This window comes from Budorcas taxicolor, unplaced genomic scaffold (genome assembly GCF_023091745.1).
Source record: "Budorcas taxicolor isolate Tak-1 unplaced genomic scaffold, Takin1.1 scaffold212, whole genome shotgun sequence".
NCBI lineage: Eukaryota > Metazoa > Chordata > Mammalia > Artiodactyla > Bovidae > Budorcas > Budorcas taxicolor.
In genome coordinates, this window is record NW_026291773.1 from 55,430 (window position 1) to 81,126 (window position 25,697).

Here is a 25,697-nt window from a genome sequence, read left to right on the forward strand (position 1 = left end):
ACTAGACGGACCTTTGTTGGCAAAGTAACGTCTCTGCTTTTTAATATGCTGTCTAGGTTGGTCATGACTTTCCTTCCAAGGAATAAGCATCTTTTAATTTCATGGCTACAATCACCATCTGCAGTGATTTTGGAGCCCCCCAAAATAAAGCCACTGTTTCCTCATCACTTTGCCAAGAAGTGATGGGACTGGATGCCATGATCTTAGTTTTCTGAATGTTGAGCTTTAAGCCAACTTTTTCACTCTTTAGTTCTTATTCACTTTCTGCCATAAGGGTGGTGTCATCTGCATATCTGAGGTTATTGATATTTCTCCCAGCAATCTTGATTCCAGCTTGTGATTCTTCCAGCCCAGCGTTTCTCATGAAATACTCTGCATTTAAGATAAATAAGCAGGGTGACAATATACAGCCTTGACGTACTCCTTTTCCTATGTGGAACCAGTCTGTTGTTCAGTGTCCAGTTCTAACTGTTGCCTCCTGACCTGCATACAGGTTTCTCAAGAGGCAGGTCAGGTGGTCTGGTATTCCAATCTCTTTCAGAATTTTCCAGTTTATTGTTATCCACACAGTCAAAGGCTTTGACATAGTCAATCAAGCAGAAATAGATGTTTTTCTGGAACTCTCTTGCTTTTTCAATGATCCAGTGGATGTTGGCAATTTGATCTATGCCTTTTCTAAAACCAGCTTGAACATCTAGAAGTTCATGGTTCACGTATTGCTGACGCCTGAGTCGGAGAATTTTGAGCATTACTTTACTAGCGTGTGAGATAAGTGCAACTGTGCGGTAGTTTGAACATTCTTTGGCAACATTCTTTGGCACTGCCTTTCTTTGGGATTGGAATGAAAACTGACCTTTTCCAGTTCTGTGGCCACTGCTGAGTTTTCCAAATTTGCTGACATATTGAGCGCCACACTTTCACAGCATCACCTTTTAGGATTTGAAATAGCTCAACTGAAATTCTATCACCTCCACTAGCTTTGTTTGTAGTGATGCTTTCTTGACTTCGCATTCCAGGATGTCTGGCTCTAGGTGAGTGTTCACATCATCGTGATTATCCAGGTCGTGAAGACCTTTTTTGTACAGTTCTTTGTGTATTCTTGCCACCTCTTCTTAATATCTTCTGCTTCTGTTAGGTCCCTACCATTTCTGTCCTTTATCGAGCCCATCTTTGCATGAAATGTTCCCTTGGTATCTCTAACTTTCTTGAAGAGATCTCTAGTCTTTCCCATTCTATTGTTTTCCTCTATTTCTTTGCATTGATCATTGAGGAAGGCTTTCTTATCTCTCCTTGCTATTCTTTGGAACTCGGCATTCAAATGGGTGTATCTTTCCTTTTCTCCTTTGTTTTTCGCTTCTCTTCTTTTCACAGCTATTTGTAAGGCCTCCTCAGATATCCATTTTGCTTTTTCACATTTCTTTTTCTCGGGGATGGCCTTGATCCCTGTCTCCTGTACAATGTCACAAACCTCCATCCATAGTTCATCAGGCACTCTATCAGATCTAGTCCCTTATATCTATTTCTCACTTCCACTGTATAATCATAAGGGATTTGATTTAGGTCATACCTGAATGGTCTAGTGGTTTTCCAGAGAAATGCAAATAAAAACCATAATGAAATAGCATTTCAAACATATTAGAATAAACTTAATTTTAAAAAATGGGCAAGAACAGGTGTTGGCAAAGATGTGACAAAAATGGAACCCTGTACATTGCCAGTGGGATCATAAAAGCACTTGGCCATTTGGGAAAACAGTTTGTCAGCTCCTCAAATATTAAAGATAACACATGACGCAGCACACTTCGTTAAGTAGATATGTACCCAGGAGGAATTTAAATGTTGTCTGTTCAAATATTTGTAGACAAATGTTTAGTCATAATATACAAAGAGTGGAAACAAATGTTCCTCAACTGATAAATAAAATGTGGTATATCCAACAAGAGAGTATTATTCAGACAAGAAAAAGCATGAAGTGCTGATTCATGCTACAACAAATATATAGCTTAAAAACATTGTTAAGTGAAATAACCCAAATATACCAAACCACATATTGTATTACTCCATTTATATGAAATATCTAGAATAGGCAAATTCATAGAAAGTAGAGAAGCAGTTGCCAGGCACACTAGAGCAAGGGAATGGAGAGTTATTACTTAAATGGAGTTTCTTTTGATGTGATGAAAATAGTGGTGATGATGTACAACCATGTGAATACTAAAATCAGGTAAATTTTATGGTAGATGAATAGAAAACAGAAAGAAAAAATTATTTATGCAAAACAGTGTACTAATATTAGTATTACATATTTTTCATTTCCCTAGAAATTTATACTCAACAGTAAGAGTTTTTAATGTTTTGAGAAAAAATTTTAAAGGTCTTAGGACAATTTCAAGTTTTCCCACTGATTATTAAGATCGGTGTACATGGTTTCACTATATATTCACTTTTACAGTCACAAAGTATATTGTGAATTGAATACTGTCTGTACAGTGACAGAAAAATCTCATCTGAAGCATCTTTTTAAAAAAATTTTTTTTAACTTTTTATTTTGTATTGGAGTATAGCCAATTAATAGTGTTGTGATAATTTGAGATGGATAGCAAAGGGACTCAGCCATGCATATACATGTATCCATTCTCACCCAAACTCCCCTCCCATCTAGGCTGCCACATAACATTGAGCAGAGTTCTCTATGTGCAACATCTTTTGAAGAAGTTTAAGAATAATGGGATTACCTACCTGTAACTCCTCTGCTGTGGAGACATCTAGTCCTGTTAGATCTTGGATTCTCATATTAATTCGCGACACCACAGGGTTTTCATAGCCAGACAGCCAGGCACTAAAAACATGAAGAAAATACTAGTTTTACTGATTAAGTTTCAATACATAAAGGCCATTTTAAAAGCCATAATATACAGCCATAATATTATGGCGTTATCTATAACCACTTAGTTGATTTGCTTCTTTGATATGGTTTTTACTGATGTTAAAGGGTGTTACATTCAACAGCTAGAGGTTGGAAAGGGAAAAAATTAATATCATTTATTACAGAGTTTTCATGAAAACAGGTGGGTTAATGTAAGAAGGCTATAAAGGACTATCTACACTGAGAATTTCTTGTTAATTTTGAAAAATATATATATACCAAATAAATATATACGTAAAACTGAAAACAACTGTCGCTTCTAGGTAAGGTATAGGAACTGGCCAGGGTGGAGGTTAGGGATTTTAGCTTGATTTATATAATGCTAATACTTTATAAGGAAAATAATTCATGTACTGATTGTATAAATGAAAAAGTTTTTAAAAGATACCCAGCACACACAGTAGGATGGCTATAATCAAAAAGATGGACAACAACAAGTGTTGGTGATGATGTGAAGTAATCAGAACCCTCATATATTACTGGTAGGAATGTAAACTAGTGCAGTACTCTGGAAAACACTTTGGCAGTTCCTCAAATTGTTAAACATAGAGTGACCTAGTAATTCCATGCCTCAGTATGTATATCCAAGAGAAATTAAAATGTGTGTTCATACCAAAACTTGTGCACAAATGTTCACAGTAGCATTGTTAATGGCAAAAAAGTGGAAATAATCCAAATGTCCATCAACTGATGGACAGATACATAAAATGTGATATATCCATAAGATGGATTATTGTGTCATGAAAAGGAAGTACTGATACATACCACAACATGGATGAACCTTGAAACCATTATGTTAAAGATAAATCAGACACAAAAGGTCACACATTGTGATTCTATTTACATGAAATGTCCAGGTAAATCTATAGACAGTAGATTAGTGGTTGCCAGGGGAAGGGGGAATTAAGGAATGGTTGCTAATGGGTACAGGATTTCCTTTTGGGTGGTGAAAATGTTCTGGAATTAGATAATGGTGATGACTGCACAGCTAAAAAGACTGAAAACCACTGAACTGTACACTTTAAAAGGATGAATTTTATGGTATGGAAACTATAGTTAAATAAAATGGTACTGCAAAATTCAACCCTCTCCTTTATGTAGGCTTTTTTCCTGTCTAACAGACTTTTTCTTTCTTCACTTCTCTCATCAAGCTATGGTCCATCATTTCTACAGCATCAGCAGTTTTTTTTAGTAGTGCCATGGCTGCAAGATCTTAGTTTCCCAAACAGGGACTGAACTCATGCCACCTGCAATGGAAGCGTGGCATCCATTGGACCACCAGGGAAGTCCTTCAACAGCATTCTTGATAAAAGCCTAAATTCAACTTTCTGGCAAAAAGACAATCCTGAATGAATTTCTTTTCTCCAAGCTTATACCTGTATTACCAAATTCTACTGGAGAAAATTGTGAAATAAGGCGCATACATTCCACTAAAAATTCACGAACGCTAACTCTAGGTGGGCCTTACCCTCTCCTTTATTCTGAACGCCAGCCTACCCATGACTTCCCCTTCACTCAGTGGACAACATATCTCCTACTTAGAAAACAAAACAGAAACCATACAATCTGTTCCTGATACACAGTTCATTCTAGTTCATTCCAGTTCCAAGAGGAGACTTCTCTCCATTATCTAAGGCCAATCCTTTGCCTTAGATTCTATTATCTCCTGCCATTCCAGGAATCATGAATCATTGATTAGCCCTTCTCTCTCTCACATAATCAACATCCATTCTCAGTAATTCCTCCCACAGCTTTTAACAGCGCTTAAGACTCTGCCATTAAACAAATAAGCAAAAATTTCAAATTCTTTTCCTCAATTCTTTCTCTCTCCAGCTACCAACTTCTTTCTCCTCCCTCTTCAGGTCAACCTTTTCACAGACTCCTCACTTCTCAAACCATTCCAATCTAGATTTAATCTCTATCACTCCATCGAAACTGCTCTTGCTAACATCACCCATAATCCTACTGTTATTAAATCTAACAAGATTTTCTGATTTTTCTCAGTTATTTGGGCTTTTAGTAAAGTTTCACAATGTTCATCCCTCTTGAAACTCATCTCCTCGCTCATGCATTCTCCAGGTATTCCTTGCTTACTAACTCTTTAGCCTGAAGACTCCTGTTATCAAGAACACCTTCACTTTTACCAGTTTAGCAAACTATCAGTCTAATCTTTCATTTTATGGTTTTAGAATTGTAAAAGCTTGTTATAGTCAACATTATAATATGCTTGTTTACTTAACAAGACTATAACAAATTGCTATAGTCAACAAATGGTTCTGGGACACAGGATAACCACGTGCAAAAGAAAGAAGATGAACCCCCTACCTCATTCACATTATAATTAAAAAAAAATTAACTCAGAAGGGATTAAAGATCTAAATATAAGAGCTAAAATTACAAAACTTTTTGGAAAAAAACACAATGTGTATCTCTGTGACCTCAGTCATTGTTTTAGCTATGCCCCCAAAAGTAGAAACAACAACAAACAGGACATCATCAAAATAAGCTATATTTCAAAAGACTTGAATTTCAGAACAGCATTATTTATAATAGCCAAAAAGTAGAAATAACCCAAATATCTATCAAAAGATAGATAAAATGTGGCATATCTATACAAAAGAATATTGCTCAACCATACCCTGAAAACATGCTAAGCAAAAGAAGCCAGACGCTAAAAGGTCACGTTTATGATTCCATTTACACAAAATATTCAGGATAGGCAAATCCATTAAAAACAGAAAGTAGATTAGTGGTTGCCCAGGGTTGGGGCAGGTAGGGGATTAAGGATTGGGTAGTTATGGCTGAGGAGTGTAAACCTTCCCTTTGGTGTAATGAAAATGTTCTAAAATTAATTGTGGTGATGGAGGCACAATTCTCTATACTAAAAACCACTGACATACACTTCAAATGGGTGAAATGTATGGTATATAGCTCAATAAAGCTGTTTTGGGGGGACACCAAGCAGCTTGCAGGATCTTAGTTCTCCAACCAGGGGCTGAACCCATGCCTCCTGGATTGGGAGCTCGAAGTCTTAACCACTGGACTGCAAGGCAAGTCCCTCAATAAAGCTATTTTTAAAAGAAATATTTATTATAAAAATTTTGAAGAGTATAAAAGTATATGAAGTCCCTTTCCTAGTCTCAAAACACTACTAACAAATAGATATATATCCTCTCAATAGCTTTTCCCTGTGTAAACAAACTTACTGAGAGAATTAAAAAAAAAAAAATCCACCCTTCAACCTTACACCTTAATATACACGTATACTTTTTTCTCCCTAAAAATACTTCTGACATATTTCCCAGTTAATACACATAATGCTACCTCATTTTTAAAAAAATTATTGTGGTAAAAAATATACAACATAAAATTAACCATTTTAACCACTTTTAAGAGTGCAACTCAGGGGTGTTAAATACATTCACAAAGTTGCACAAGCATCACCACTCTGTATTTCCAAACCTTTTTCTCCATCCCACACTGAAATTCTGTATACTCTGAAACAACAATTTGCCATTTCCTTCTCCTCCCAGTCCTGGGTAACCTCTAGTCCACTTTTTGTCTGTATGAATTTGCCTATTCTAGATACCTCCTATAAGTGGAATCATACCATATTTGTCCTTTTGTGCCTGGCTTATTTCACTTAATATAATATCCTCAAAGTTCATCCATGTAACAGCATGTATCAGAATTTCAATCCTTCTAAAGGCTGAATACAGTCCATAATTTGTTTATAGCACATTTTATTTATCCATTCATCCACTAATAGATGTTTGAATTGCCTCTACCTGTTGACTATCATGAATAAGGCTGTTATGAACATGGATGTACAAGTAATCGGTTTGAGACCTCTTTTCAATTTGGGGGATATATACCTAGAAGTGGCATTTCTAGATCATATCATAATCCCATGTTCAACTTTGTGAGGAACTGCCAGCCTGTTTTCCACAGCAACTATACCACTTTACGTTTCAATTTGTCACCTTTTTTTAATTACTGCTTTTTATTTTTAATATTAAAATTATCTTTAATTCCAAGATGACCACAAAGGTCTGTCAATAAAGCACTGGTTAAAAAAGGTTGTTCCTAATTTTTCTCTATTACAAACAATATTGTAACAAATTTCTGTATGCATTTTGCATACTTCTGTAAATATCTCTGTAGGATAATTTCCTAGATGTGGAAATACTACATGAGTTTTACATTTTGATAAATGATATCAAATTGCCCTCCAAAAATATTTGCGACTTATACTTCTATCAACTGTTTATGAGTGCCCATTTCATAAAATCCTTGACAGTATCAATCTTTTTAATCTTTGCCAATCTTAGAGGCAAAAATACTTTAATTGTTTAAATTTTTTAAAAGTTTTAATTTGCACTTCTTGCTATATCATAAACTATCTTAATAGAAGGCTTAGAAATTAAGCCTTAGATGATGGACAGTCACTGATAACCACAGCTTTAAAAGAAACTGCTATAGTCACTGGAGAGGAAAATGAGTTCTACCTACATAGGAGGTTATTTCACTTAATGTGACTTTTATATGAAACCTCTCCAAAATATAGTAAGATTCTCCTAAGCTGGAGAACACATTTAAAACATTTTATTCATCCCATCCTTAAAAGCATTGCTGCTAATCTGTCTTCAGGAACATTATTGTAGACTTATTGGACAGTTGAAATTAGCTGAGTTGTTTTAACACTACTAAAAATAACAAGACAGTGATACTGTAATATGTTAACTGTCTGTTCTTTAGGATCTAGAAGTCTTACTCCTACATTAAATGAAATAATCAGATATCAACATTCTTCTAGTACTCAGTGCTTTCACTGAGTTAGAATGTAAAATTATAGCATTTACTGTAACCTGCAAAAAATCATTTGAACATTCTTTATCTTTTGTACAATTATAATTGAAAATGTCAACTAAGTTATAAAGTGTTTTTTCCACAAAACATAGTTTAGCACTAGGAGAAAAACAGAACCCTTTTTATGTGTCCTTTTTCCATTAATAATTAGATAACCCAAAATATATTTCTTTTGGTCTTAATGACAGGAACCTGAGAGTTAAGTTGTACATGCATTAACATTAACATTTTTTTCATTTCTAATGAGTTTCTGCTATAAAAAAAAGTTCATTATCCTTTTACTATATACTTTAAAAAATATCACTGGAATGCTTTATTTAAGTAAGAAGAAACAGTCTCAAGTTACATGATTATATTTCTAATACTAAGGAATGCATGCTTAAAGTAAAAAAACACCACCACTTTGGAGGTTTTTAAGTGAAAGTCAGTCAGTCATGTCCAACTCTTTGCAACCCCAAGGACTGTACAGTTCGTGGAATTCTCCAGTCCAGAATACTGGAGTGGGTAGCCTTTCCCTTTTCCAGGGGATCTTCCCAACCCAGGGATCAAACCCAGGTCTCCTGCATTGCAGGCAGATTCTTCACCCGCTGAACCACAAAGGAAGATTAAGATTGTTACAAAACTGCCAAAAGAAAACATGATTAATGTAATCTGCATACCACTATGTGATTTTTATGCAAAGGCAAAATATAATTCAGGGCCCAAAGTGCCAGTTACAGAGGGCAAAACTTTCAATAACTCTTCCATAAGTGCTTCACAATTAACAAAGAAAGGCTAAACATCTAGAGCTGGAATTTATCCAGTCCCTTTGGTTCTCAGTGGGACAATTATACAATAACACTATAGATCCATCTGGATCTATCCATTTATCTCAATCTGAGAATGACTGTTATAGCCAATAGAAGAGGATGTTGTTGTTACAAGCTATGCCAATTTAAAAAAATTTGGTATCACTCAAAGCTATCTACACTGGCCTCTAAACTGTAAAAATATTAATACATTTTTACACTCCATTTGCTCCTTTTTAACATGGGGTATACTAAATCCTAAGCATAATAAAATATATTATAGGACATCTGTACTTCAAAGTAAAAAATGAAATCACTTCCAAGAAGTGATATTGATTCCATCAGAATTAAAGAAGCTTTTTCTACCACACTCAATAAACTGTTTATTTGCATATATTACTTTAACTGGACTTACAAACTCACATAACTGTCCTCTCAGAGTATACATCTGAATGTGTGTATGTGCGTATGTGTGCTCACTCAATTGTATCCAACTCTTTGTGACCCCACAGACTATAGCCTGCCAGGCTCCTCTGTCCATGAGATTTTCTAGGCAAGAATACTGAGTGGGTTACCATTTCCTTCTCCAGGGGATCTTCCCAACCCAGGGATTAAACCTGCGTTTCTTGTATCTCCTGCATTGACAAATGGATTCCTTTATCACTGTACCACCTATAACTGAATGTATCTCTTAAAAACTAAAATTCCATTACTCTGATTTAGCCAAACTATTAGCTTCTCCAGTAACAAGGTGAGGTGAAGTGGTGGTAAAGAATCTGCCTGCCAATGCAGGAGACACAGGTTCAATCCCTGAGTTGGGAAGATCCCCTGGAAGAGGAAATGGCAACCCATTCCAGTATTCTTGCCTGGAAAATTTCATGGAGAGAGGAGCCTGGCGGCTACAGTCCACGAGGTTGCAGAGTCAGACACAGCTGAGCACACACACACACAGTAAAATTTTAGGGTTTTTTTTTTTTTTAACACTGGAAAGACAAAAAATGATTTGCCAAAAGTTCACAGGTAGTCAATAAAGTAAATATTTTGTTTTTTAAACAGTAATGGATTTCTACACATACTCTGCCCAAAGAAAATTCTATTTGCTAGAAGATGAACATATTTTTTCTTCCACAGGTGGTGATGCAATCACTTAGAAATGTCTCAGAATACAGATATTTGAAATTCCCTTCTGACTCTTTCAAAATACAGATGTTCCCAGAGAAAAGGGGACCTCTTTAACTGATATCGGTACACAAACTTTTTCTGCTATTTTTGCATTGGAGATGCCTTCTTCAGAGGTATAAAATATGAAAGTGAAGTCACTCAGTCGTGTCCGACTCTTTGTGACCCCATGGACTGTAGCCTACCAGGCTCCTCAGTCCATGGGATTTTCCAGGCATGAATACCGGAGTGGGTTGCCATTTCCTTCTCCAGCAATAAAATATGAAGGAAACATAAAACACTCATTTATTTCACTTGTGAAATCTCCAAATTTCAGATTTACAGTGATGGGTAGAAAATGACTCAACAGATATCAAATTTTCAAAATAGTAAAAACTTTTTATTTGTTAAAATATAAAATGTATTGGACATTTCAAGGAGCAAATTCCTTCCTTAACTGTTAAGACCTCTCACATTAAGATTTTATTTTTTAAAGGGCTGATGAAATTTTTTCCTTTAGAGTAAAAATGAAAACCACTGTGCTATGGAATTCTTTTTTTACTAGGTTGTTTTGAACACAAACACACACTCACACTGCATTCTTTGCCAAGTCTGTGTGAATTTACTGTGGTGTTATTCAGTCTTTCAATGTGTCTAATGTTACTAAGTATCTTCTACTGTTAAATATAATATAAAGTATGGCTGTGCCTTTCTCAAAAATCCAGAGCTATGAAATTATAGTATTTTCAAAAATAAGCTCAAAATGTTTAGAAATATTTAGCTCCAAAGAGAGAAAAAAAAGGTTTGGATCACCTTTCCAAAAGTAATTTGACTTTTGCTAAGAGTCCAGTGACTCTGTGGGCTGAATATTTTGTCAAAAAGTCCACTGTATATATAGAAAATTTCCAAAAATTACTTTGGAAACACTAAGTTCATAAAATTTTTTTTTAAATGCTTCCTAAAAACATCCAAATCTGGAGAATTTAGATACTTACTACCTTTATGACAGTTAAAAAAAAGGCTAAAACCATGTAATAATCTCTGATAAAATATATAATGGATTTAGTTATTTTTTTAAAAATAGATGAGTTCATTTTTTAGACACAAAAAGGTTCTATAAATGGAAAATTAGCTTACTTAACTTCAAATGAAGGTTAATTATTATACAATGTACAGAAGCATTACAATCATGGTTTAACATGTCTATCCAAATTATTTACTGCAAATCCTTACCTTGTATTAGTGTTAACAAACATCAAAATCACATTGCGGGAATGTGATTAGAGGTAAGGGGATAGCTACCGGTATAGGACAAACAGTTAGTATACCAGAATACGTGTGTGTGGATACTGAAGGTTAATACATAAAGAACATAAAGCTTTGCCTTAAAAAAGTAATTAAGAAAACAAATCAATGCGTTCTGTATAGTCTTTACAGCACTTCTGCTATGACTTACAGAGCAATGCTAGTTTTTGTTTGACTGCCTCCTAAATTAGTTGTTAAAATCTATGTACTCCTTTGCACAATTTTTAGCTGACAAATGAAATTTTTCATCCCAAGAGTTTCAAAAAATTTAATTCTGTCAAACTGAAAACAGTGGTAATTTCTGAAAAATGATTATTTTTTGATTTATCCAGTGAACTCTAAATATCATGATGATTTTATGCCCATCATCATCCACTTAAGAAAATACATGAATGAAGCATTTTTTAAATGCTTGAAAATTTTACATCAGTCTTCCCTTTTTTTCCTTGAACATGCATTTTCATTCCATTCCTATCTTAAAACAGTGGTTCTTAACAGGGGTAGGAGGTAGAATTCCCAGGGATGGTGGTGGAAATTTTGCCTACCAGGGGACATGTGACAATGTCTGAAGATATTTTTTATTGTCACAACTGGTGACAGACCGGTGCTGGCACTCAGCAGCCACTAGAGATGCTGCTAAATATCCTACAAGCCTCAGGTCAGTCAACAAACAACAATCATCTGATCCAAAATGTCAATAGTGCTAAGCCTGAGAAGCCCTCTCCAAGAGGGATATATTTTTATGATTTAAAGTCTTTTATTCATCACATTATACTTCTCCACAACAAAATATTTACATAAACTGATAAAAATATAAATTTCCTATAACATAAAGGCCTAACTGTTCAAAAAAAACAAAAACAAAAACATGTCTCCTAGAATGGGTTATTATAATGCTTTCAAACTGTGGTGCTGGAGAAGACTCTTGAGAGTCCCTTGGACAACAAGGAAGTCAAATCAGTCAATCCTAAAGGAAATCAACCCTGAATATTCATTGGAAGCTGAAGCTCCAACACTCTGGCCACCTAATGTGAAGAGACAACTCACCGGAAAAGACCCTGATGCTGGGAAAGATTTGAGGCCAAGAAGAAAAGGAGGCGGCAGAGGATGAGACGGTGAGATAGCATCACTGACTCAATGGATATGAATTTGAGCAAATTTTAGGAGATAGTGAAGAACAGGGAAGCCTGACATGCTGCAGTCCATGGGGTTCCAGAGAGTTGGACATGACTTAGTGACTAAACAATAGCAATCTAAAGAACATAATTAAACAATCATCAAATATAAAAAATGAAAATATATTAAAATATTCCTAAGGAGATGAAGCATATTTATTTTCAATTAAGTATTATATGTGAATAAATATTACTTGTTGCTACAATGAGACAGAATTCAGCTCAATGACACTTCTATTTTCATGAGAGCTGAGAAACTTTATTTATACAAATAAGTAAATGGAAAAAGAGTTCTGTTGAAATAACGTCATTTATTTTGTGAGCTTCTATTAAGTTATATATACTTACAAGTTACATAGCGACCTTTTATTAAAAATTATTTCAGTGACCTATCAGCCAATAACTTAGGCGATTCTCTTAAATATTGTTAAAAACAAAGAATTTGAAACCAACTGACTTACAGAGGACTTTTTAGGTAATCTTTCAAGGTGTCACTCTCACTACCTATAGCTACTGAGTCACCCTGAGATTTTTAAGCCCCTGCTTTACTACAAATTAAATTAGGCCTTGTTCTATGAAGAGTCTTTGGGAATGTCTGTTACTTTAACATGAGAACACAAATTCACTTACCAGGTAGGGTGTGGGCTATCTCAGCAGGCTTTTTAAAACCTAGCAAGTCACTTTGAAAAACCTCTATCAACTTCCCCATAACCATGTCCATCATGAAAAGTCATGCACAGTTATCAAACACCTATGCCTAATAGCCGAGGTCTTAGAAACGATAAGATGGGTTTTATGAAAACTAGACTCACAAGAAAGAAAATAGTCCAAATATGACTAAAATTCTTCCCATTACTCCCTTACCTCTTAGATACTCTGTACTGGGCTGTGGTCAATTTTCCAGTCTCAGGGTCATGTACTGTAGCTCGGCTCAGCTACAAAAAAAGAGAAAGGACAAGGGCTTACTCACGTAGCAGGCAATTTGGGGCTTTTGTTTTGTTTTGCCAAGCCACAGGTGATTGGAAGGGTTCAGATTGGTCTGGATGGTAGGCAATGGTTTCAAATCAGCAGAAACATTTAGAAAAGTGGCGATAAGAAAAGCCACTTCCAAATCAAGAAAAAAATGGGTTGACAGATTTTTGTTGCAGATTGTCCTTTCACTTTTTTTTTTTTTAAATCATTTGAAGCTGTATGTAAATGATTTATAGCACTGGGTTTCACAGGTTCTTTCTCAGATCTAGAAGTTTAATGTTCTTCAAATTATTTGAAAAAAGAGTAATTAGTAGTCTCTTTAAATTCATTTTTAAAAACCCTCACCAAGCTATAACTGTTGTTAAATCTCTCTAGTGAAGTAAAAGGCAACTAAACTCATAAGTAATAGCATTTGGAAGACTGAGATCTCAAGCATAACTCTGTTCTTTCCATTGCCAACATTTAAGTCAGCAAGTTTTTAAAAATAAAAACTCCAACAGGAGAAATACAAATTACTCCATAATGACAATGTTATTTTATAAGATGCATGAACAAATGCCAACACAATCATCATGAAGAATGATGTGAATTCACTGCAGCATATTTATGAATATGAGAGAACTACATAAACAAAGACTACTCCCAGATTAATCCAGGCTGCTGCCTTTTTTTTTTTTCCCCCCGTATTTGGCAAGAAAAAAGAAAAAGGAATAAGAAAACAAGTATTAGGCCAATTCCTGGACTGGCCTAACCTGATTTGATTCCTAACCTGAAGAAAGATGAAAAGCATATTAACTCCCTAAAAATAATAGACCAATTAAATATTAAAAACAGAACTTCTAGTTAAAGAGAAAGACCTGTGAAACACAAAGCAGTTTTTCCATGCTTAAAAATAGGCGGTGACTTGACTGGAGACTGAAAATGACCTACTTCCCTTAAATGAATAATTCCTGTAGGATGCACAAAACACTCATTAGAGGGCAAAATATGCAGCATACACATCTCTTACCTTTTGCTAATTCTGTAATGTACCGTCTCCAAGTCTCCTGTTATTGGGTTTGAAATGGTGGCTCGCCTCAGCTGTGAAGCCAACCATCAAAATAGGTGCATTACAAAACAAAAAAAAAATGAGTCACATTTATCCAATCAGTCAGAAATCTGGGATTTTTACACAAAGGAGGCTAAAAAGAGAAAATAACTCCATAGACTTCCAGTCACCTGTGTTGAGCCTTGAAAGCCAGTTGACTTTTAAATTTTTTATATTAAAAAAAAATTTTTTTTGCATGAATGGAGTGTACACAAAACAGACTGGGAATTAAATTTCTTTGAAAGGTTACAGGATGTGAAATAGGAAAAGAAATTTCTAAAATTTGAAGTTAATTTATAGTTACAAGAATCGTTATATGCATTCAATAACTCATTACAAACTTTTAGTTTTTTTCAGTGATGGAAATGCTTGCAAAGCTAATGTTCAAAATCAGTTTGAAGAGAAGATGGCAGAGTAGGTGGACAGGGAGTACATCTTTCTCCGTGGATAAATCAGGAGCACACCTTCAGACACAGAAGTGCATGCAGAATACCAGCTGAGGGTGAACAGGAGAACCCGACCAGAGGAAAAGAATCTACAGAGCCACACAAATCCCAAGAGCAAGCCCTGAGCCTATGGGGTGGGAGCACTGACTCCAAGACCCTAGACTACCAGAGAACTAACCCTACTACTACTAAGTCGCTTCAGTCGTGTCTGACTCTGTGCAACCCCATAGACGGCAGCCCACCAGGCTCCCCCGTCCCTGGGATTCTCTAGGCAAGAACACTGGAGTGGGTTGCCATTTCCTTCTCCAATTCATGAAAGTGAAAAGTGAAAGTGAAGTCGGTCAGTCGTGTCTGACTCCTAGCGACCCCATGGACTGCAGCCCACCAGGCTCCTCCATCCATGGGATTTTCCAGGCAAGAGTACTGGAGTGGGATGCCATTGCCTTCCCCGAGAACTAACCCTAGAGAGTGTCAAATAGTGAGAACTCACACAGTGGAAACCACTTGAATACAAGACCTGGCATCACCTAACCAGCAGGAGTGCCCTGTGCAAGATGCCTCATCTAAACAACAAACAAAACAAAAATACAAACCCAATCATCAGCAGACAGGATCACCACCTCACTCAGCCTAGCCCATCACAGGAAAAACAAACAAAAACTCAGCACAAATCTCACCCTATATGAAGCTTACATAAACCACTGGACCAACCTTAGGAGGGCAGACCAAAAGGAAGAAACAATTCAGCCTTGAAGTTGGGAAAAGGAGATCTCAATCACAATAAGTTAAAAAAAAAAAAAAGAAAGAAAAGGCAGAGAAATACTACACAAATGAAGGAACAAATTAGAAACACAGAAGCCCAAATAAATGAAGAGGAAACAGGCAAACTCCCTGAAAACTCAGAATAATGATAGTAAAGATGATCAAAAACCTTGAAAACAAAATGGAGAAACTGCAAGAATCAATTAACAAAGACCTAGAAGAATTAAAGAATAAACATTCAGAGACAAATGAGACAATTACTGAAATTAAAAATACTCTGGAAGGAATCAATAGCAGAATATCTGAAGCAGAAGAATGAATCAGTGAGCTGGAAGATAAAATGGTGGAAATAACTTCTGAAGAGCAGAATTAAGTAAGAAGAACAAAAAAAACTGAGGATAGTCTCAGAGACCTCTGGGACAATATCAAAAGCACCAACATTTGAATTATAGGGGTCCCAGAAGAAGAAGAGAAAATGAAAGTGTATCAGAAAATTTTTGAAGAGATTATAGTTGAAAATTTCCCCAACATGGAAAAGGAAATAGTCAATCAAGTCCAAGAGGCTCAAAGAGTCCCATACAGGATAAACCCAAGGAGAAACATGCCAAGACATATACTAATCAAGCTAACAAAGACTAAACACAAAGAAAGAACATTAAAAGCAGCAAGGAAGAAGCAACAAGTATCATACAAAGGAAACCCCATATGCTTAACAGCTGATCTTTCAGCAGGAACTCTGCAGGCCAGAAGGGAATGGCAGGATATATTTTAAGTACTGAAAGGGAAAAATCTACAACCAAGATTACTGTACCCAGCAAGGATCTCACTCAAAACTGATGGAGAAATAAAAAGCTTTCCAGACAAGCAAGAGTTAAAGAGAATTCAGTACCACCAAACCAGCTTCACAACAAATGTTAAACAGACTTAATAGTCAAAAAACCAAGAGAAGGAAAAAGATCTACAAAATCAACTCCAAACAATTAAGAAAATGGCAATAGGAACATATATATCAATAATTACTTTAAATGTAAATGGATTAAATGCTGCAAACAAAAGACAAAGACTAGCTGAATGGATACAAAAGCAAGACCCATATATATGCTGTCTACAAGAAACCCACTTCAGACCTAAAGACACATACTGAAAGTGAGGGGATGGGAAAATATATTCCATGCAAATAGGAAGCAAAAGGAAGCTGAAGTAGCAATCCTCAAATCAGAAAAAATAGACCTTAGAGAATATTACAAGAGATAAGGAAGGACACTACATAATGATAAAGGGATCAAACAAGAGAAAGACATAACAATTGTAAATATCTACACACCCAACATAGGAGCACCTCACTACATAAGACAAACAATAACAGACACAAAAGGAGAACCCTACAGTAACACAATAATAGGAGGAGACTTTAACACCCCACTCACACCAATGAACAGGTCATCAAAACAGAAAACTAATAAGGAAAGACAAGTTTTAAATGATATATTAGATGTGATGAATCTCATCAATACTTTCGGGACATTCCATCCAAATGCAGAAGAATACACCTTCTTCTCAGGTGCACATGGAACATTCTCCAGGACAGACCACATCTTGGATCACAAATCAAGCCTCAGTAAATTTAAGAAAACTGAAATAGTATCAAGCATCTTCTCCGACCACAACACTATGAGACTAGGTATCAATTACAAGAAAAACAAACTGTAAGAAACACAAACACATGGAGATTAAACAACACACTTCTAAATAACCAACAGGTTACTGAAGAAATCTAAAGGGAAATCAAAAAATTTCTAGAAACAAATGACAATGAAAACATGACAACTCAAAACCTATGAGATGCAGCAAAAATAGTTCTAAGAGGGAAGTTTATAGCAATACAATCCTACTTCAAGAAACAAGAAAAACATCGAACAGACTACCTAACTTTACACCTAAAACGGCTGGAAAAAGAACCAAAAAAAAAAAAAACCAAATTGGTAGAAGGAAAGAAATCATAAAGATCTGAGCAGAAATAAATGAAAAAGAAATGAAAGAAACAATAGTAAAGATTAATAAAACTAAAAGCTGGTTCTTTGAGAAGATAAAACTGACAAAACTTTAGCCAGACTCATCAAGAAAAAAAGAGAAGACTCAAACCAACAAAACTAAGAACGAAAAAGGAGAGGTTACAACAGACACTATAGAAATACACAGGATTATAAGAGACCATTATGAACAACTATACGGCAATAAAATGGATAACCTGGAAGAAATGGACAGATTCTTAGAAAAGTTCAATCTTCCACGACTGAACCAAGAAGAAATTGAAGCTGTGATCAAAAATCTCCCAAAAAACAAAAGCCCAGGATCAGATAGCTTCACAGGAGAATTCTATCACACATTTAGAGAAGAGCTAATGCCTATCCTTCTAAAACTTGCAAAAAATTGCAGAGGAAAGAACACCTCCAAACTCATTCTACTAGGCCACCATCACTCTGATACCAAAGCCAGACAAGGACAACACACAAAAAAGAAAACTACAGGCCAATAAAACTGATGAACATAGATGCAAAAATCCTCAACAAAATTTTAGCAAACAGAATTCACCAATACATCCAAAAGTTCATGATCAAGTTGGGTTTATTTCAGTAATGCAAGGATTCTTCAATATATGCAAATCAATCAATGTGATATACCATATTAACAAATATGAAGAGAAGATGATAAGTCTATAGCAAACACTATTCGCAGTTGTTAAAAACTGAAATCACTCCCCCTAAGATAAGGAACAAGACATGGGTGTCCACTTTCACCACTATTATTCAACATAGTTCTAGAAGTCCTAGCTACAGCAATCAGAGAAGAAAAAGAAATAAAAGGCATCCAGATCAGAACAGAAGTAAAGCTCTCAATGTTTACAGATGACATGGTTCTGTACATAGAAAACACTAAAGATAGTATCAGAAAATTAACTAGACCTAATCAGTGAATTTAGCAAAGTTACAGGACATAATATCAATACATAGAAATCACTTGCATTTATATATACTAACAATGAAAAATCAGAAAGAGAAATTAAGGGATCAATCCCATTCACCATTGCAACAAAAAGAATTAAATATCTAGGAATAAACCTACCTAAGGAGACAAAAGAACTGTACACAGAAAATTGTAAGACATTGATGAAAGAAAGACAACATAAACAGATGGAGAGATATTCCATGTTCCTGGGCAGGAAGAATCAATATTGTGAAAATGACTATACTACCAAATGCAAATCTACAGATTCAATGTGATCCCTATCAAATTATCAATGGCATTTTCCACAAAACTAGAACAAAAAATTTCACAATCCATATGGAAACACAGAAGACCCTGAATAGCCAAAGCAGTCTTGAGGAAAAAAAATGGAGCTGGAGGAATCAACCTTCCTGACTTCAGATTATACTACAAAGCTACAGTCATCAAGACAGTAAGGTACTGGCACAAAAACAGAAATACAGACCAATGAAACAAGATAGAAAGCCCTGAAATAAACCAATGCACCTATGGGTACCTTATTTTTGACAAAGGAGGCATGAATATACAATGGGACAAAGACACCCTCTTCAATAAATGGTGCTGGGAAAACGGGACAGCTACATGTAAAAGAATGAAATTAGAACACTTTCTAACACCATACACAAAGATAAACTCAAAATGGATTAAAGATCTTTATGTAAGACCAGAAACTATAAAATTCTTAGAGGAAAACCTAGGCAGAACACTCAATGACATAAATCAAAGCAAGATTCTCTATGACCCACCTCCTAGAGGAAAGGAAATAAAAACAAAAGTAAACAAGTGGGACCTGATTAAAACTTACAAGCTTTTGCACAGCAAAGGAAACTAGAAGCAAGGTGAAAAGACAACCCTCAGAATAGGAGAAAATAATACCAAATTAATCCTGATGAAGGATTAATTTCCAAAATATACAAGCAGCTCATACAACTCAATGCCAGAAAAACAAACAACCCAATCAAAAAGTGGGGAAAAGACCTAAACAGACATTTCTCCAAAGATGACATACAGATGGCTAACAAACACATGAAAAGATGTTCAACATCACTCATTATTAGAGAAATGCAAATCAAAACTATGATGAGATATCACCTCACACCGGTCAGAATGGCCATCATCAAAAAGTCTACAAACAATAAACGCTGGAGAGGGTATGGATAAAAGGGAATGTTCTTGTACTGTTGGTGGGAATATAAATTGATACAGCCACTATGGAAGATGGTATGGAGATTCCTTAAAAAACTAGGAATAAAACCACCCATATGACCCAGCAATCCCAATCCTAGGCATATACCCTGAGGAAACCAAAATTGAAAAATACACATGTATCCCATTGTTAATTGCAGCACTATTTACAATAGCTAGAACATGGAAGCAACCTAGATGTCCATTGACAGATGAATGGATAAAGAAGTTGTGGTACATATACACAATGGAATGTTATTCAGCCATTAAAAAGGAACACATCTGAGTCAATTCTGATGAGGTGGATGAACCTAGAACCTATCATACAGTGTGAAGTGAGTCAGAAAGAGAAAGATAAATATCATATGCTAACACATATATATGCAATCTAGAAAAATGGTTCTGAAGAATTTATTTACAGGGCAGAAAAGGAGAAACAGACATAGAGAATAGACTTATGAACATGGGGAGATGGGAGGAGAGGATGAGATGTATGGAAGAAACTTACACGACCATATGTAAAATAGATAGCCAATGGGAATTTGCTGTATGGCTCAGGAAACTCAAACAGGGGCTCTGTATCAGTCTAGAGGGGTGGGATGGTATGGGAGATGGGAGGGAGGTTCAAAAGGGAAGGCATATATATATATATATATATATATATACACCTATGGCTGATTCATCCTGAGGTTTGACAGAAAACAAAAAAATTCTGTAAAGCAATTATCCTTCAACAAAAAAATAAAAAGAAAAAATCAGCTTCAAGGTCAATCTTTTCTTCCTTCAAGATATTTGCTCATGTATTTCAGATAAATAGTGAAATAATCTTAGACTGAGCACAAAGATTGATGAAAAGAACTCATGTTATTTAAAAAAAACACACACACACAGAAAGAGATGTCAGCCAAGATAATGATTTTAAACTTTTTTCTAAAAATGAAAGATGGTTTGGAGGTTAACAAGAATATAAAATTTTCCTTGTCACTGTATTTTTTGATCAAATAATCTAATTGAGGCATCCCTTTTAAGACTGAGATCTCCAAACTCAGAGATATAAGACAGTCTCCAAGCGGAAATGAATTCTTATTTAATATTCTACCACAATAATTTTGGTTTACTGACACAAATAATAGACTAAAATCCAAAAAAAAATGACAGAATAGGACATCACTATCTTTTACCTCTTTAAAAGATTTATAAGCGCTCCCTTGGACAATACCCATACATATTAGACAAGTCTTTTCATTTAAAATACTGGAGTGGGTTGCCATGCCCTTCTCCAGGAGATCTTCTCGGCCCAGGGATTGAACCTGAGTCTCCTGCATTGCAGGCAATTTCTTTACCATCTGAGCCACCAGAGCAGCTCATAATCTTTAATAAAAAAACAAAAAGTACTCATTTGGAAAAGTAGTAAAACTTAACAGCAACAAACATTCTGATTTCAAGTTTATTCTGCAGTATAGATATCCAGACAAAGAACAGCAAACTATGGTCCATGGGCTGAATTCATCTCCCACTTGCTTCTAGAAATAAAAGTTTTACTGGAATATAGCCATACTCATTTATGTATTTTCTATGACTGCTTTTGCATTACAACAGCAGAGGTGAGTAGTTATAATAGACTGTACAGCCTGCAAAACCTAAAAAGATTTACTATCTGGACCTTTACAGAAAAATTTTCCAGTTCCCGTATAGTAAGTGAGCAAAAATATTTCTAGTGTTTACTTAACAGCCTCTTTTTATGAAAATAATCATAGTTTGTATTTTGCTGTCAATAAGACCAAACAGATTTTAAGAACAAGCTGATGGGAAAAAAGGCAAGAGCATAAAGGTCATTCTTGCTCACCAAAGATGAATTTCTATGCTAAACTCTAAAGCTTATAGGATTGTGTTTATCATAAATTCTTTCTTATTAAGATAAATGATGTAGGCTGAAGCTAGGAAATGATGATATCATTATTTCAGATTAGCAAGACGTTCGTGCCCAATGATATTCTCCAAGTAATAATGTAACTTGACAGGAACAAAAATACTTCAAGTATTATTTCAGATAAAACTACAGAAGTTATATATAAAAAGTTGGCCTTTGATTAGTCTCTAGGATTAAAGGGCTCCAAAGTACACAGAAATTTTTTCAGGAAAATGCTGAAACACAAATCTATTAAGTGTGAATAAAAATATCACCTATGATTTTCATAATTCAGTGCTTAAAACCTAGTTGCAAGGTTACATACAAAGTATGTAATATGTGTCGATAACAAAAAGAGAAAAACTGGTATAAGTAGAGCTTAGTTAATTCCATTAGTTTGCAACAATAGTATCTAAAACTATCTATGGGGTTATTGTCATGTCAATTATCATTTTTATAATCTTACAAAGGAAAAGCTGAAACACAAGTAAATTGAGGAGAGAAAAAAAGGAAAAAATTATTTACCCTTGGTTTTGCTAGATCTTTAACAATTTCAATTTCTGCATCAGAAATAATATCATGGAAGCGGATAATACGAGGCTTGTCCCACTCATCCTCCTGTTTGGCTGGAGCCAGAATAAACTTAGGGTTCCGGTTTCCATCATGGTAGCGACAGAAGAGTTTTTTCTGTCTCCGAGGAGTCTGAACAAGAAGTTTAAAAAATTATAAATATATTAGAGCAATAATATTTTTAATGCTTGTTCCTATGAAGACAAGAAGCAATAATCATGCTGGTGTATAGACAGAGTACTTGAGGAAGAACATGCAAAAGAAATAGTACTCTGCAAATACTCTGCATCAAACAGGACCTTCAGAATTTTAAAAGATTTATTAATGATTCTTTTCTGGAAGAGATGGTGAGGTTTCTCTTTAACCCTTCTCTCATCAAAATAAAGTTCAGGCCTTATAAATATGAACAAAATAATAAAATGATTATAGAAATATGAAATGAATGACCAACCCTGCTCCAAACTTCACAAAGTAACTGGGAAGAACCCAGAAAAGTTTCTTAAAGAAAAAAACCTAACCAGTACCCAAGTACCTCCCAATTTTTAAAAATTTAGGTGTTTTTTTTTTTTAAGATGAAAAGCAGTAGCTCTGAAAGAGAGAAAATTAGTTATTAAACAAAGAAGCCAGGTGCTTTTAGTAGCAGGTATTAAAGTCAGCAAAAATCAACAAAGGTACTCTTCAATCACCTATGTATCACATTAACTAAATATGGGGTTGACCAAAAAGATCTTACCAAAAAAAACACCCCACATGGATGTTTTGGCCAATCCAATGTTATGCCATTGCTGATTCTTCTCTTGATTAAAGAAGTATTTCATATTATGAAGTAGAACTAATAATGATTTGTGTTTATTCTTGTTCTTCATTTACCAAGAATCAAATACAAGGTTTTAAATATATCTTTTATATGATGATAAGACCAGTTTAACTGTTCTGAGAAAAAGCACGCTCCTTTGATTTTGGGCTGAGTTTACACGTGTGTCACCTCAACAAACGGGCAAATTAACACACTTCTGTTTCATAACTACAGTTCTATTTTGCTCTCTTATTTAAGAGTTTCTAAGGGCAGTAAAAAATATCTGCTCACTATTGGAAACCTGAACACTGACTAGGTACTTAATGATATTACGCCAACTACTAACGATATTGGAAATATCATGATAATGGTATTGTGGTCATTTAAAAGTTCTTATCTTTAAATGATATACACTAAAATATTTAGATGTGAAATTAAAAAAAAATGTTTCATGAGTCTAATTTGTATGTATTCATTAGATCAAAAGTAAACATGTTCTCTGGGAATCCATGAACTTATCAAAAGTGTCAACATAGCTAAGATCTACTTATTTGCTGGTAGAGGTTAGGCTGTCAACAGTAAATCACCAAATATCAAGAAGTCATCAATATCAAAACATAAAACTCAGCCTAAGTTTATCAGTAGTAGAGAAAAGTTAAACACTATTCAAATGCTTTCACTTAAAATTACTCCATAAATGTACTAAATCCTTCTATATACACCAGCATTCAACTGAACACTAGTACCGTATGATACTCCTTTAAAAAGGGTTCTATGATCAATTAATGTTGAGAAACAAAGTATATCATACTCATAATCATCAATAACAAGGATCTGAAAAGCCCTAAAGCTGAAGAAAGAAACCTATGTTTCCAAGGCTTGAACTGTATTATTTGTGGCCTATTACCTTTTTAGTATTCTGGTAAACTGAGTATAAATATATAATACAGATATACAATAAACAAAGGGATATTTACAGACACATTTTAGTGTTTAAAAAAATAAATGTTATAAAGCCAAAAGCTATTTAAAGTCTTTATGCATTTTTAATATTTCTTAAATAGACTAAAACATTACATTAGGCAGTCTTATCAAGGCTGACTAGGAGCAAAACCACAAGATATCACTGTATAGATAAATCCATCGTTTCATAGGATAAGTTAGAATGGTATATTATTTCTATGTAAGACTCCTGAAATCTCTTTTGCATTAAGATATAAGAAAATACTGTATCACTTCTCTTAAATAATCTGACCCTTCACCTTAAAAAGCCTCTTCTAATCTATGGAAAGGGTAATAATTACCAAAAATGCATGTAATGGTATAGGAGTCACAAGTTTTATTTTAAAGCCATTTTACTAGAAGTTGGAACACATTGAGTGCAACATCAACAATAAAGTGATGTGACAGACTGTAATACTTTAGGAATAATTCTGATTTTTACCACAGTTTAAAAAATTCTGCATCTCTCCAGAACTACGTACAAACACACATGCACATTCACACACACACAATTGGCTTTTCCACTTTACCATTTTGATACCCTCCCCACGGCACAGCATTTCGTACTTCTGTCTCTCTGGCAGGTAATCCACAGCAGCACCTTTTTTCTTCAGTGTGGTTTTCTGATCAGATTGGTCATCTGAAGAAGACTTATTGGCATCTTTTTCTTTAGCCATTATATACTCAAAGTATTTTAAGTTACCGTTAGCTCTCTGATGTTCAGGATCTATTACAAAAGAAAGCAAGCATGTCCATGAGTAAGTTTACAGTTGTTCAAGCATGAGCGTAAGATACCAGTGGAGGAACATGTTTACCTTCCAGACCAGGTTGCTTTATGAGAGTGAAAGGAGGCATTAATGAAAATTATTATAGCAAAAGAACAGGTGTAAATCAGTACTGCCCCAAGCAAATCAAGATGTACAGTCGCCCCATATAAAGGGAGTTCTGGAGATGGAATCAGCCATCTATTTCAAAGTAGTAATTATTGCTTTTACTTTGAGAATGTTCCATGTGACAAATTACTAAGCAGCCAAAGGAACTATGATCAATTTGATGTCAAATGAATTTTAAAGTATTACTGATTAAACTTATTTTAAGCAACAGAAAAGATTTTTCTGAGACTGAAATATAATGACCATGGGGAAGACAGGGTATAGAGTTCAAAGGTAACCTTTACCACAGATAATATTATAAATGCCGAACACAGCCTACTTCTGAGGGCTGAGTGCATTTCAGTCCCAAAATTCTAAGTGAGACAAAAAAGAGAAACTAAAAATATAATTTTCAAATAAGCCAGAATCCACTAACTGCCTGAGAATTGCTAGTCATAATTTTTAGCTATCTTTTAGTAGGGGGAAGGAGGACTACTCCACCCATCTGGGAGAAAAAAAATATAAACCACCACACACACACACACACACACACACACACAAATGAAAAAGACAGAGTAGGACACAGAAAGTTCATTTGTGACATTAATTGAAGTGTTTTTAAAAATCCAGCCTTAGATTTGTCAAATACTTCTTTTCTTTGAGAAACTGCTTATGTTGTGATGTACAGAATATGAGGCTAATTTTACAAAAGAAATGGAAAAATGGGGGGAGAAGAGGGTATGCTACAAGGAAACAAAAAAATTCGTAGGTATCTCTGGGTGATTGGTTTATGGTGACTCTTCTGTATCTTTTTCTACTTTTTAAATTTT

General features: G+C 34.9%; 1 protein-coding gene across 4 annotated transcripts in view; it reads right to left on the reverse strand.

Annotated features, from left to right (window-relative positions):
• The window catches only part of LOC128071144 (prolyl 4-hydroxylase subunit alpha-1), a 94,833-nt gene that overhangs the window by 17,066 nt on the left and 52,070 nt on the right, over window positions 1–25,697 (reverse strand). For 2 of the 4 annotated variants that reach the window (XM_052664107.1, XM_052664108.1), the window contains exons 7-10: window positions 24,526–24,722; window positions 22,153–22,329; window positions 14,203–14,273; window positions 2,736–2,839 (exon numbers count right to left, since the gene is read on the reverse strand). In XM_052664107.1, the coding sequence (XP_052520067.1) occupies window positions 2,736–2,839; window positions 14,203–14,273; window positions 22,153–22,329; window positions 24,526–24,722 (549 nt within the window). Of the gene's footprint in view, window positions 1–2,735; window positions 2,840–13,085; window positions 13,157–14,202; window positions 14,274–22,152; window positions 22,330–24,525; window positions 24,723–25,697 lie in introns of all 4 variants that reach the window. The other 2 variants (XM_052664110.1, XM_052664109.1) reach the window with 2 other exon arrangements.